This window comes from Eucyclogobius newberryi, unplaced genomic scaffold (genome assembly GCF_026437365.1).
Source record: "Eucyclogobius newberryi isolate DKJ021-1_F unplaced genomic scaffold, fEucNew1.0.hap1 SCAF_8, whole genome shotgun sequence".
NCBI classification, from domain to species: domain Eukaryota; kingdom Metazoa; phylum Chordata; class Actinopteri; order Gobiiformes; family Gobiidae; genus Eucyclogobius; species Eucyclogobius newberryi.
The window spans coordinates 9,531,609-9,546,770 of NW_027316500.1; the positions used below are offsets into that span (position 1 = coordinate 9,531,609).

A 15,162-nucleotide genomic window follows, 5' to 3' on the forward strand; every position below is an offset into this window, starting at 1 on the left:
AAAAACCAATGCAATTTCATCAAAGCCGGACACTTTATGTGATGGGGAGATTAACGTGGTGTGCTGTGAAATCATAGGGCGGTCGGTGGTGAATGAGTGCAGGTGAGACAATGGCAGCTTAAAACGGGTCACTAACCCACTTTTTAAAGGGGATACAATGAAAGAGGGAGACTTTTTTAGGTCCGAGGACTATGAATAGACCTTACATGCCCGACGACTGCTCGAAGCAAAGTCCTCATTCTTTTTCTCATCTAAAATGGCCAACTGCTGCAGTGTATGTTTTGGGGTCGGCCGGTCCTAAATGGGTCATAAATTCACCTGGTTTTAGAGCGACACTCAGACGGGACAGAAGGTACATAAGCTAGACTTTAGAGAACCAGGGTCACGTTAACACGTATTCTGTTAAATTGTGGATGAATATCAGTGGCTCTGTTTACATGCATGCCAAAAAAAACAAAAAAAAATACTTACAGTAACTAAAAATAGTTACAGCTGATTGTTGACAGGGAAAATGCAAAAAAAAAGGAGCAAACATTTTAAACTCTTTGCAGACATTCCTCACTTTCTTATGTATTCTGAGCATCCTAATTATTCACCACCAACGAGTTTAGAAGCGTTTTTCCACAATTTTCAGAAGCCAGAGTGAGTTTTGCCGTGACAGTAATGCTAACGCTCTGTGCACAGCGGTCTCATTTTCACCCCGATAACTGCTTTTTACAATGGATCTGCAGTGGAGCAAAGTTTGTCTAAAAATCCACTCATTAGTTGATTTCCGATCTAGTCTCATTTTGGCTTGGCTATCTGGGATTATAAAGTAAATGTACCCACTGTTCAGAAGTACAGACACGTTTGAGATTTAAGATATTTAATGCTGTTCTCAACCTGTTCCACTCAACAATATATTCCAATGTTTCCAAATCTAAGCCTGACCTGCATTTCACCTCGACTCTGTTTCCGTTTATTCCACATCTTACGGTTTTGGCACCTTTAGCAGAGATCTTTCATTTCCTATAGCTGTAATATTACATTATGTGCCAATAAGTATCCACTTTCCACATTCTTTAACCCCCCCCGCTTAAGTCTAGTCATAAGAAAGTTACATTTCAAAGGTGCTTAGAAACAGAGGAAGAAAGACTGGGGAAAAACTAGCTTTCTGGATCTTTAAAAAGCAGCAGAAGCGCATTTGAATAATTAATCCTCACACAGCTGTCATTCACTTTGCACTTCTTTCATCCAGGAAAGGACAGTGCAGGATACATTAACATTTTCAATTAGCCAAAGGACACCGCTTCCTCATTCGTTATGCTAATCGACACTCGCTCGCGCTTCAACCACGGGGGGAATTTGTGAAGAATATCTCACATGCGGAGCCGGGCGCTGAAAAGTCTTAATAAGTGTCTGATTGTGTTACTCGCACGACGAACATCCCCCAAGGTGTCTGTGTTTTCGCACTCGGGAGATTGGACAGCGCTCGCGTTTCATCGGGAAGGATTTACAGGCCGCCGGACGGACTCGTGATGTAATGTGAACTAAAGACGGGTGGGAGCAGCGTGAGCGAGTGGTCGGAGACTCGAGAGTACACGCAGGGGCTAAAAGCTTTGTGATGGCCGTGTCCTTCTGCCCTCGGAGGTGCCGCCGCCGCTGAGGTGGATGCGCGTTCAGCTTTTAAAGGCGAATCCCCCCGGCTACAGTCGGCGCAGAGGCTATTTTTGTTCAGGGGGAAGACTGGGAATAGTAGAGTTTAGTTTCGGATGTAACCTGGAAAAAGGGCCGATATCGGAAAGAAAGGAAAGATTTACTTGTACAATCGCACTCGACATACTGCAATGTTAGATGGTTAAAATGGTGTGATTATTATTGAACTACCACTGACTAAACTAAACTAAACAAATACATGCTTTCGCACATCCGGGAACTTGTGTAGTGGCAACCGAGCTCGCCATTTTGAAAGGGGCACAAAAGCACGTCTACTACATACGATATCCTGGAAATATGAGGCCAAAATGTCAAAAACCTGCGTTCTGTAAGGACATCGCTCTGTTGACTGACCAAGGAATGATAGCTTTGTCCTGTACCTTAGTCTAAAGAATCAAAGTATTCGTAGCTCATTATGCCGTAGAAAAGGATGCGGTCGTGTTGGTTTTTATATATCGCGTGCCCCTTTTAAAATGGCCGATATGGGGAAGTCCCGGCTGTATGACGTCACCGCGAACGCATGTGTAGCTATGGTTTTGTGCAACGAAAGTTGTCAAAATCTGTTTCAATTTTTACTTTACAAGTTTATGCCCAACAATTTTAACCCATCTAGATCTCACTTTTTGCCTTATTTATCTTAGAGTTTATCTTTTTTTGTTTTATTAAGGATAATAGAGGATGTTACTGCAAATACAAAGTTGTCACAAGTGTTTTACAGTATTAGGTGAACTCGTTAGAGGAAAAAAAACACAAAATTATGTCTAAATTTAAGGTGTAGTTACCAGAAGCAGGGCTGCAATGACAGCAAAATATTAAATAGAATAAATAAATGAATGAGCTGAATCTTGTCTCGTTTTCATGGACCTCGTCTCGTGTCTTGTGTAAATTATGTCTCGTGAATAATCTAGCACTACATTTCAATATCAAAAGATTGAAGAAAAAAAAGTTGTTTCATGTGTTATTGTGGCGTTATGTTCTTTTAAACATAAACAACTTACATTCTTAATAATATGAACACATTTTGAAATACCTGAAAGACAGACGTGCAAGGGTCTAATTAGCATATCTGTGTCCATAGTCAAAGAGACGGGATGAATGGCATTGTTTTGTCCACATTTTCAAAGGTAATTTACAACTCAAAAGCGCCCGGATCCTTTACGTTTCTCTGCCCGGTAAATGATAAACCTCTGAAAGCCCAAAACCCTCGCCTCAAAGGGACCGAAACCCGGACATCCCGACATCCCGAGTCCCCGCTTTGAGCCAAAATGGACTGACACTGTTTTGTCAACACACACAGACGAGTTTCAAACGCCAGGATCCGTCTAAACCTTGGAATGCAGCTCCAGCAGGTTCATTTTGCCCAAAACGCGGAGACGAGTTTTAATAAAGATAATTCGAGACACTAAAAAGAGTATGGAAATGGGGCATGGCATATGTGTGGGGCCCCTCAGAGGAGAACCTGTGCACTTTATGGCCCACACGGAGGGAATAAAAGCTGCTAATGAAGCCTTTAAGGGCGCCATTATTTGGGGCTAATGAATTTCAGCGACAGGGCGATTTTTAACGGTTTTAATGTCCGCGTGTTGAGTGGAACGTCTTTCTACAATCTCAAAAAAGGGGTCTGAGACAAAAATGTATATCCCGCTGACAATATTGTGCCTAGGTGAGGTTCAAGTATTGCACAAAACATGAATATACTGTAAAGTTGTTACAAAAAAATAGAAATGTTTCCTTGTTTTGGGAGATTACGCTCGACGTTTCTCGATATTCTGACTTGGCCTTTCTCCAAAATGATTTCAATCTCCCAAATCTATTTCACATTCAAGCGAGGATGAGATGGACTTTCATGGGCTTTCATGTTTGTTTTTTCTGCTAGAGATACACAGCTTTATACAGGTTTATTTTACGCCAGATGCCATTCCACAGACGTACGCATGCTGAAGTTGTCACTCAAAGTTGGAGAATGTAACTACTGGACTTAACAACAAAAGTGCTGCTCCGAGCTCAGAATTCACGGTCGACAAACAAACAAAATAATGGCTGAGGAAGACGACTCTGAGGAAGACGACTCTGAGGAAGACGACTCTGAGGAAGACGACTCTGAGGAAGACGACTCTGAGGAAGACGACTCTGAGGTAGACGACTCTGAGGAAGACGACTCTGAGGAAGACGACTCTGAGGAAGACGACTCTGAGGAAGACGACTCTGAGGTAGACGACTCTGAGGAAGACGACTCTAAGGAGAAGACGACTCTGAGGAAGACGACTCTGAGGAAGACGACTCTGAGGAAGACGACTCTGAGGTAGACGACTCTGAGGAAGACGACTCTGAGGAAGACGACTCTAAGGAGAAGACGACTCTGAGGAAGACGACTCTGAGGAAGACGACTCTGAGGAGAAGACGACTCTGAGGAGAAGACGACTCTGAGGAGAAGACGACTCTGAGGAGAAGACGACTCTGAGGAGAAGACGACTCTGAGGAAGACGACTCTGAGGAGAAGACGACTCTGAGGAAGACGACTCTGAGGAAGACGACTCTGAGGAAGACGACTCTGAGGAAGACGACTCTGAGGTAGACGACTCTGAGGAAGACGACTCTGAGGAAGACGACTCTGAGGAAGACGACTCTGAGGAGAAGACGACTCTGAGGAGAAGACGACTCTGAGGAAGACGACTCTGAGGAGAAGACGACTCTGAGGAAGACGACTCTGAGGAAGACGACTCTGAGGAAGACGACTCTGAGGAAGACGACTCTGAGGAAGACGACTCTAAGGAGAAGACGACTCTGAGGAAGACGACTCTGAGGAAGACGACTCTGAGGAGAAGACGACTCTGAAGAGAAGACGACTCTGAGGAAGACGACTCTGAGGAAGACGACTCTGAGGAAGACGACTCTGAGGTAGACGACTCTGAGGAAGACGACTCTGAGGAAGACGACTCTGAGGTAGACGACTCTGAGGAAGACGACTCTAAGGAGAAGACGACTCTGAGGAAGACGACTCTGAGGAAGACGACTCTGAGGAAGACGACTCTGAGGTAGACGACTCTGAGGAAGACGACTCTGAGGAAGACGACTCTAAGGAGAAGACGACTCTGAGGAAGACGACTCTGAGGAAGACGACTCTGAGGAGAAGACGACTCTGAGGAGAAGACGACTCTGAGGAGAAGACGACTCTGAGGAAGACGACTCTGAGGAGAAGACGACTCTGAGGAAGACGACTCTGAGGAAGACGACTCTGAGGAAGACGACTCTGAGGAAGACGACTCTGAGGTAGACGACTCTGAGGAAGACGACTCTGAGGAAGACGACTCTGAGGAAGACGACTCTGAGGAGAAGACGACTCTGAGGAGAAGACGACTCTGAGGAAGACGACTCTGAGGAGAAGACGACTCTGAGGAAGACGACTCTGAGGAAGACGACTCTGAGGAAGACGACTCTGAGGAAGACGACTCTGAGGAAGACGACTCTAAGGAGAAGACGACTCTGAGGAAGACGACTCTGAGGAAGACGACTCTGAGGAGAAGACGACTCTGAAGAGAAGACGACTCTGAGGAAGACGACTCTGAGGAAGACGACTCTGAGGAAGACGACTCTGAGGTAGACGACTCTGAGGAAGACGACTCTGAGGAAGACGACTCTGAGGAAGACGACTCTGAGGTAGACGACTCTGAGGTAGACGACTCTGAGGTAGACGACTCTGAGGAAGACGACTCTGAGGAAGACGACTCTGAGGAAGACGACTCTGAGGAAGACGACTCTGAGGTAGACGACTCTGAGGAAGACGACTCTGAGGAAGACGACTCTGAGGAAGACGACGACTCTGAGGAAGACGACGACTCTGAGGAATACGACTCTGAGGAAGACGACTCTGAGGAGAAGACGACTCTGAGGAGAAGACGACTCTGAGAAAGACGACTCTGAGGAAGACGACTCTGAGGAGAAGACGACTCTGAGGAGAAGACGACTCTGAGGAAGACGACTCTGAGGAAGACGACTCTGAGGAGAAGACGACTCTGAGGAAGACGACTCTGAGGAGAAGACGACTCTGAGGAAGACGACTCTGAGGAGAAGACGACTCTGAGGAAGACGACTCTGAGGAGAAGACGACTCTGAGGAAGACGACTCTGAGGAGAAGACGACTCTGAGGAGAAGACGACTCTGAGGAAGACGACTCTGAGGAAGACGACTCTGAGGTAGACGACTCTGAGGTAGACGACTCTGAGGTAGACGACTCTGAGGAAGACGACTCTGAGGAAGACGACTCTGAGGAAGACGACTCTGAGGAAGACGACTCTGAGGTAGACGACTCTGAGGAAGACGACTCTGAGGAAGACGACTCTGAGGAGAAGACGACTCTGAGGAAGACGACTCTGAGGAGAAGACGACTCTGAGGAAGACGACTCTGAGGAAGACGACTCTGAGGTAGACGACTCTGAGGAGAAGACGACTCTGAGGAGAAGACGACTCTGAGGAAGACGACTCTGAGGAAGACGACTCTGAGGAAGACGACTCTGAGGAAGACGACTCTGAGGAAGACGACTCTGAGGAAGACGACTCTAAGGAAGACTGTCCTGGAGCAGCCGTCACACAAAAGAGAAGCGTTCAAAGCTGCTTCCATTTGAGGCTGATGCTTTTAGAACTCTTCTCTGAGTCTGAGAAGTCACTCAGAATGTCACTCAAAACACTGTTTTATCTGTTTCTCTCTTTTTTCTCTCTCTCTCTCTCTCTCTCTCTCTCTCTCTCTCGTTCTCCATTCTCTCTCCATCTTCCCCCCCTCCTCTCTCTTCCCACTCCTCACAGTGGTCTGTCCTCTCTCTCTCTCTCGCTCTCTCGCTCTCTCGCTCTCTCGCTCTCTCGCTCTCTCGCTCTCTCGCTCTCTCTCTCCTCACCCTTCTCACTTTTCACAGTGGCCTGGCTTCTCTCTTTCTTTCTCTCTCTCTCTCTCTCTCTCCCTCTCTCCCTCTCTCCCTCTCTCCCTCTCTCCTCACCTTCGTCACCCTTCACAGTGGTCTGTCCTCTTCTCACCCTCCTCACCCTCCTTACCCTCCTCACCCTCCTCACCCTTCTCACCCTTCACAGTGGAGTTGGATTTCTGCCCCGTGTGAGATTCTGGTGTGGTGTTGACAAGCCCATAGCCTCAGTAATGTGTCCCTGAAGCCAGCTGCCACTCTCCACGCAAATGGAGCCAGTCACCCACAACCGAACCAGGCCTAATCCGATGGGTGATTAAGGCCCATTCGATGCACTGCGTGCACATTTCCAGCGGTTGCCACAATAACAAGCCTCAGAGGGAGGATGTTTGCTGCTATTGGCTGTGAGGAACCTCACTTAAGGTGTTCATAGTAGGAGGCAGCAGTGGCATCGTTGCTCTAGCGCTGCGGTTTGAACTTGGTCTGAACTCGAATTACTTTAAGGGATTAAGCTCGGTCAAGAATGTCTTCCAAGTTCTTCAAGAACATTATATAATAAATGCCTTTTGCTTTTGACTGAAGTGGTTTCAACGATTGACAAGCACCAAAACACTTGTGTTATATTAGTTTAATTAACTCTCATATGCAGTGGTGGAAAGTTATTTTATTTTTTTATTTTTTACTTTCACTACTACCTTTAAGAGCAGGTATGTTTGGGTTTGAGACATGGCCAAAGTAACGCAAATTAATAAGTGCTTTTTTATTTGACTGATGTTTAAGTTAGCATTGTTTTTTTCATTCAAAAAGTTACATTTTCATAAAGCTGTGACAATGTGAATAAATGAATTAAGGGAAGAAAAAGCTGAAGAGAGAAAAGCATTGTGTACATTTTTGTAACACTATAATACATTTTGTATGATCTTTATCCTTACAACACATTCATTGAAGTATTTCAAGAACAAATGAATGAATAAAAACGTGATAGTAAAAAAATAAAAAGCGACTTTCGAATTTCGCAGTTGTTTTTTCATAGCGGCATGAAACCATGATTTTTCCGCTGACAACAATCATAACTCTAAAATTGAATAATGTGACATCCCTTATTACACCTCGAGACATAATGACATAGGGTTGAAATGCCTGTGGCTCTCTGGATAATAATGAGTCGTTTCCCCTTTTCCCAGATTGTGACTCGAGGCTGTGAGACGTTCGAGATGACGCTGAGGAGGAACAGCCTGGGCCAGTTGGGGTTCCACGTGAACTTCGAGGGCATCGTGGCGGACGTAGAGCCCTTTGGATTCGCCTGGAAAGCCGGGCTGAGGCAGGGCAGCCGGCTGGTGGAGATCTGCAAAGTGGCCGTGGCGACTCTGACCCACGAGCAGATGATCGACCTCCTGAGAACGTCCATCAGTGTCAAAGTGGTCATCATCCAGCCGCACGAGGACGGGACGCCAAGGAGGTAAGACTGCTTTGTAACTGCTGAATGTCGAGTACGGCATGCCAGGCTCCGAGTGCAGTGGGAGCCTGAGTTTGAATCCCGACTCCCGAAAAAAAGAAAGAAAAAGTAATAATGCGCACTTTGTAGGACTTTGCCTGGATTGTTACACAGTATTGGATTAAACGCGCATACATAATATTCACGTATCAAGCATCAAAGGAGCAGAGTCATCATGCTTTTTAACTAATTATTAGAGCGATAATTATGATAACAGGGTGCATTATTTCATCATTTCATCTACCTCATGGGATAATTTTAATGTTTGTGTCACGGTTGTTGTGACCAAAATGTATTTAGATTAACAATAATATCACAATAATATTTAAACCTGCTGACAGTTTAAAATAATATGAATATTAATACTATGATTTTATATTTTAAACAAATCGTATTTTCTGGACTATAAGTTGCACCTTTTTCATAGTTCTGGCTGGGGTGCGACTTATACTTAAATTCATACTTATATACTTATACTTACACATAATATCACTTATATGTGATATTATGTGTTATTTTCACACTTGCAAACGCATTTCATACTCCAGTGCAACTTGTATATGTTTTTTTCTTCTCTATTATGCATTTTTGGCGGGGGCGAAAATACAGTATATAATTGTGCAACTATGATCTAGAAGAAAATATCATAACTTCTCTTTGCACATTTGGTGATATAATGACCTTGTATCTCTGTTGGCAATTATCACAAATATACAAGATGATAAATAATACACTTGTTTATTGTCGGGCCGTGGCACTCGGCTTTGTCCCACCGTTTGAACACCACACATAATGTGCACAATACCACTATTCCATGTCATGAATCTATTTCATCTAACCAATTTCTTGCTGTTAGAAATGAGACCTCCATTCAGTGCTGTTGTGAGCCATTAAGCAGTTGTCCTGCACCACAAAACAGTGCTGTAGCTTTCCTCATTTTTTGTGCAGCTGGGCCAAATTAGCCTGACATATGCTCTCATATTTGCACGGATTAACATAAAGAAAAGCTTACACACCTTTTCTGCTGCTCCTGCATTATGTTGCCGCTCTAATTTCTCTAGAGTTTTCCTTGTATCAATGTGTCTTTGTTGTTTGAAAAAAAAAAAAAAAATCTCTGCTATAGACAGTCACAGACATGAACAGTAAATGAACAGTCAGCAATTTCCACTAATGATAATGAGGGCTGCGTTTTGATTAATGGCTCGACTCCTGCTGCCTTTGTCTGACAGCTCACATTTGGAGATTGCTTTTTTTTTTATACAATGTCCTATTCAGCAATTAGGAAGGGAGTGTTGGCGAAGTGATTGAGGGGGACTCCCAAGATAATAAACAGACGACTTGAAGTGGTGTCTTTGTGCTAAAGGAAGGACTGTATGAAAAAGCACATCTGCCTGTGTTGTGTTGGAGCTGGGGAGTTATATCTATCACTGTCTCTCGCTCACATATTTACGACATCTTTGTTTGGGCAGTGAGTCAGAGCGGCAGATTCGAGAGCTGGCAAATGCCGTCTTCTTCACACTTACAAATTGTCAAAGAAGAATGGCAGAAATTAAAATGGTAAAAGATGTTCAGTGTGGGAGTGCATGAAAGAGACTGATTAACCAATTATTTATTTATGGATGTACGGGTAATTGGAGTTTAGGGGACAGACAACAAATCGACTGGAATAAAGATACTTTACTTGTGATTGCAATTGGATAAACATAACATCCAAGGACAAAATGTGTGGGCCGCCATTGATTTATTATGTATGACCACTGACGGATAACAGTGGACTAAAAGTTGTGTGTGGGTAGCACCAATAAATACTGCATTGCTAAAAGAAATGACAGAATACAGTGAAATGCATGTTTTGCCTGGGGGTGTTTTTTATGTAGTTTGTCATGATTAAAATGCCATACAGCCTTGAAAATGTCCATTCTCATCTGATCTCTGCAGCTAAGCACTGATGGTGGAGGGTTTGGCGATAAAATGTTTAAATCCCTGCCATTTGACACACACACACAAATAGGCCAAAATGTCTCATCCAAAGTCAGAAAACAAATTAAAACTGTGCTTTTACGGACAGAGGATTAACTCTCGATTCAAAAGACTCCAACATATCATTAACAATTTGAAATGATTAGAAATGTCATCAATCGCCCAGTAGGGTTGCAACTAACCAAGTTAAAACTCAGTGAAAATTAGATTTTTATTAGACTAAGATGAAGTTTAGCCATATGATCAAATAAACACAGCATTTCCAAATGTCCTGTCATATTTTTAAGTAACTGCCGCTATGTTATTTAATTACTAAATTAGATGAAGACTATTCCAATCATTGATTAGTTGTGATTCATCGATTAACTTGATTTGCCCTTATTGCCCTAGCACTGGTAATGCCCTGTGAGGCATCAGTGACTCTAGTGCATATTGTCGTTTTGTCCTCCAGCGCACCTCCACCTAGTATGGAGTGAATGAATAATACACACAATTGAAAAGTGACCTTGAGCATCTGGAAAGGCCTAAATTAAACACAAAATCACCAGAATAGACCGAGTATCTCAGTTATATGTGTAGTTAGCGAAAACGCCAAACAAAGTGTGTCCAACTGTCTGAACTCTGCGCATTCACCCGGCAACAGCGGTGTCGTATTTACCTCCCCAGATGGTGGACGAATAGCCTCGGTCTTTGAAGCGCAGCAGCCTCTTTGGCACAACCGCCGCCTAATCCTCTTAGGACGATCTGCGATGGCGCACTGATACCATCATAATCGCAGTTCAGAAAGCAGAAAGGCAAACAAAACATCCTTCAAAATATGGTCAAATGTGGCTGAACTCGTGTCCGCGGCGTTCGAAAGGGTGTCATGGGTGGGGAAAGTGGCTGAGGGGCCCAGCGACGCTTTTCTTAAGCTTCTGAAGGGGTTTTGTGCAACAAGGTTTGACAGGTTTAAGAAAAATTAGCAAAATAACGTCACAATTTAACACATTTTCACTCTTTTCTGGCTTGTTGTATAATGATTTTTGTGGTGCGCACCATTGCATTGCATTCTGCCAAACAGTGCATTATGATCATGCTTTAAGTGTTTGTAATGGATTGAGGCTTTATGGACAAGCTTGCCCTATATATGCGGTGTTTACTGACAGATGCAGCCAGTAGATTAGTAGGTATTACAGAAAGAGAGCATAGTGACTGGTGATGTTGATCCTTACTGTAGCTTTATTCAAAATTCCACACACACCACCGGCAAAATCTGCGCTTAACTGGGATTAATTAAACCAGTGACGTATTCAGGACCAGGACTAGAAGAGAACCGAACCAGGTCTACGTCATGATATAACTAGCAACTACCAGCTGAAGTAGTTTTAAAACAGACTTTGGACACATTTAAAAGTCGGCCGGCAAAACCATAACATCACTCACTCTCGCTTGATCGACCGGAACCAGAACTAGAACTGGGGCCAAACCATGACCTAACAAAGAATTAAAAACCCAGCAATATACAAGAACATTTATGCACTTACAAGAACCAGGATTGTGATTTGATCTAGTTTCTTCTAAGAGCATACAGGCTTTGGTAATAGAGCGCCACCATTAGGGCTCAAAACTCTTGCCATGGAGACGATACATGGATACATTTGGAGCATACGTCCAGCAGCAAGGAAGAGGGCAATAACAAAGAAATGGATGACACAAACTGCACCAATAATCAAATACTGGACCAACATTATATTGGAGAAATTACATTATATTGGAAAAAAATACATTCTAACTTAATTTGAAAATGTACCTTTTTTGACAGACCAAATGGGACCTGGATGTGCCTTAGTTTCATTTCGGGGGGGTTTTCTCTCTCTTTCTGTGTTTTGTGTTCTGCGTTCTGTTCAAGAATGCTAAAAAAAAAGTTTTAAAAAATAAATAGTTTCAAACCACTGCAACAAAGTAATTTCAATTAAAGCGGTAATTTGTACATTTGGCTTTGGCTTCACACTAGAGGCTCTTCCTTACACAAACTTTAAATGGGATACTATTACAGGCTTTTAACCACGTTACCATGGTGTTATCTCATTAACAAACTCAGAGCTGTATAATTTAGATTGTATTGTCCTGCATTTGAGGCTCGAGTGCTCAGGAAATGTTCACATACTTATCCCCGCCCACATTGCTCTATAATGCTCTTTTATTTTCTAATAGGACGCGATCATACATACGAAATTCAAAAAACATCACATTTTTAAACAATAAAAACACCCTGACTATGAACTTCTGCAGTTTGAACAAGAAATCAAATGGCTCAATCTATTATTAAGCAGTTTGAGATTAATATTGCGGTTTACGATGATCAAATTGGTTCTAAAATACCTCCAAAATGAGCATAATTTATCTTCTTTAACCACACTTGGGTACACAATGAGTTATACAGCATACTAAGGCCTTTTCTCATCTGGGAGATCCCCCTCGTGGACCAAAAACATTCCCACCACAGTCTCAAGAGCTCCACCATTCTCCATCTTTAGATCTGTAAAGTTTCTCCCAAGACTCCCACCAACCCACAGGTCAAAGTTCACCTGAAAAATCTCGAGAGCCCTCCGCCGGTTTTCACTGTTGCGTCTTTGAGTTGCCAAAGTGTTTTGCAGTCAACAATGAGAGCTTGGGTTTCTTCTCGGTTCCCTCAAAGGAAAGGAATGCCCGAAGTGTCGAAGGCCCGGGCCGCCGTCCCCCGCCGTCCGAGGGAGACGGGGGTTTGCTGTTTAACAATGACAGGAGTCCCATGACCTCCAGACTATGAGAGCTGGCTTCACACTGCAGTTTTCATAAGCTCATGCAGTGAACTAATGGATGCTTTGATAATGAAGTACTACATAGCGTGAAGTTTTATGTGAGTCAGTGCATATTAAAGGTATTATAACATCTGTAACTCGATATCGATACCAGGGAATACTAAGGATTTTGATACCACGATAATGGTTAGATAAGATCGTTTAGACTAAAATTCTCAACAGAAAATGATACTACTACTACTACTACTACTACTACTACTACTACTACTACTACTACTACTACTACTACTACTACTACTACTACTACTACTACTACTACTACTAATACTACTACTACTAATACTACTACTACTACTACTACTACTACTACTACTACTACTACTACTACTACTACTACTACTACTACTACTACTACTACTACTACTACTACTACTACTACTACTACTACTACTACTACTACTAATACTAATACTAATACTAATACTAATACTAATACTACTACTACTACTACTACTACTACTACTACTACTACTACTACTACTACTACTACTACTACTACTACTACTACTACTACTACTACTACTACTACTACTACTACTACTACTACTAATACTACTACTAATACTAATACTAATACTAATACTAATACTAATACTACTAATACTAATACTAATACTACTACTAATACTACTACTAATACTACTACTAATACTACTACTACTACTACTACTACTACTACTACTACTACTACTACTACTACTACTACCTTTTCAAACATCGTGGTCTTATTATAATAATTATAATAAGACCACAATGTTCACTGCACCACAATGTTTAAAAAGGTTTATTTTGAATTGGCTCAAAATCATTCCAAAACTGCTCACTAAACTCACATTTTTTCCTGTTGATATGATTTTTTTAGTATCGATACTTCAGTAGTTTTGATGTTAGTTTTAGTATCGATGAGTATCATCAGTACAGTATTGCTGTTGGTAGTTAGGGCATATTTGATCAAAACCGAATAAAAAACGTAATTTGGACGGTTTCAGTTCAGCACTGCAATTATTTAAGTAACATAATTTCCACAGCCTTTCTTATTCCATATAAGAAATCGGATAACCTTGTAGTTTAGGCATCCACAATTAAAACACAAATAACAAATCATACAATGCATAACGGTGCGATTTGCTAAACTATCCTCACACAATAGATGTATGAATATGTATGTGGGTGATAATATTTCTGGCACCAATCAGTAATCATGTGATTTTGCCTCACTTTCCGACTGCACAGGCTTTATATTGTGAGACAAATCAGTCCGAAAGTATTGGTATTGCTCCTGATTAAACTTATAGTGGACAGAAAAATGCTTGGAATGATTTTTAAGTGGCGACTGAGGCAAGTGTAAAGTGGTTATAGCACTCACTTCACTTGCTAATAATAATATAGTTTGTTTTGTAAGTGGTGAATGAATACCGTATTTTCCAAACTATAAGGCGCACTCTAAATGAATGGTCTATTTTCGATCATTTTTCATATATAAAGCGAAACAAAACAGATAAGTCAATCAGTTAAACTTTATTAATGCAGTATGTGCGGAAAGTGGACAGCTTTTCTTCGTAATCTTTTGGCAAGATATTAATGGATCCATATATAAGGCGCACTGGATTATAAGGCGCATTGTTGTTTTTTGAGAAAACTAAAGGCTTTTAAGTGCGCCTTATAGTCCTGAAAATACGGTACAGCTTTTACCCCTGAAATACAAAGTCAAGATTAAGGCTTGCTTTGTACATTCATTGTTGGGAACTATCAAAAGTTCAAAAGTGCTTACATGTATCACCGCTATCTCGCTAATATTAGCCTTATCTTTACCTGTATTTATTTACACTGCTGCAGGATGTGGTGCACCAGGGCCTCTCTTCATCATTACACTGAAGCGCGTTAAACAAGTTCAACATGTTCACTGATTCAGACTAATGAGAAAAGGATGAGAAAGATTTGTGCTTTGAAACAAGAATGCGATGTGCAGAACATGGCAGTGATTGGTTGTTTGGCTTGTGGTAAAAAGGAGCGGTCATCTGAGGCTCGTAGAGTAAACAAAAGATCACGGGAAGGACGTTGATCATTGCAAGAGAATGATGAAGAACGAAAGCTTCTTCAGTTTCGGGCAGATGCTGTTGCCAGTGTCTTATAATGTACCAAGAATGAGAACAAAAGAGATTGTTTTTATGAATATACGTGTAGGGTAAGTTGTTAATAACGGCTCGATTTTGTTATGCTGAAAATATTGAATTTGAAAGTT

At 42.2% G+C, this 15,162-nt stretch overlaps 1 protein-coding gene across 9 annotated transcripts in view; it reads left to right on the forward strand.

The window, feature by feature from the left end:
• The window catches only part of sipa1l2 (signal induced proliferation associated 1 like 2), a 145,625-nt gene that overhangs the window by 83,157 nt on the left and 47,306 nt on the right, over positions 1-15,162 (forward strand). For all 9 annotated transcript variants that reach the window (XM_072437438.1, XM_072437441.1, XM_072437444.1 and 6 more), the window contains exon 9: positions 7,790-8,064. In XM_072437438.1, coding sequence (XP_072293539.1) covers positions 7,790-8,064 — 275 coding nt within the window. The remainder of the gene's footprint in view (positions 1-7,789; positions 8,065-15,162) is intronic.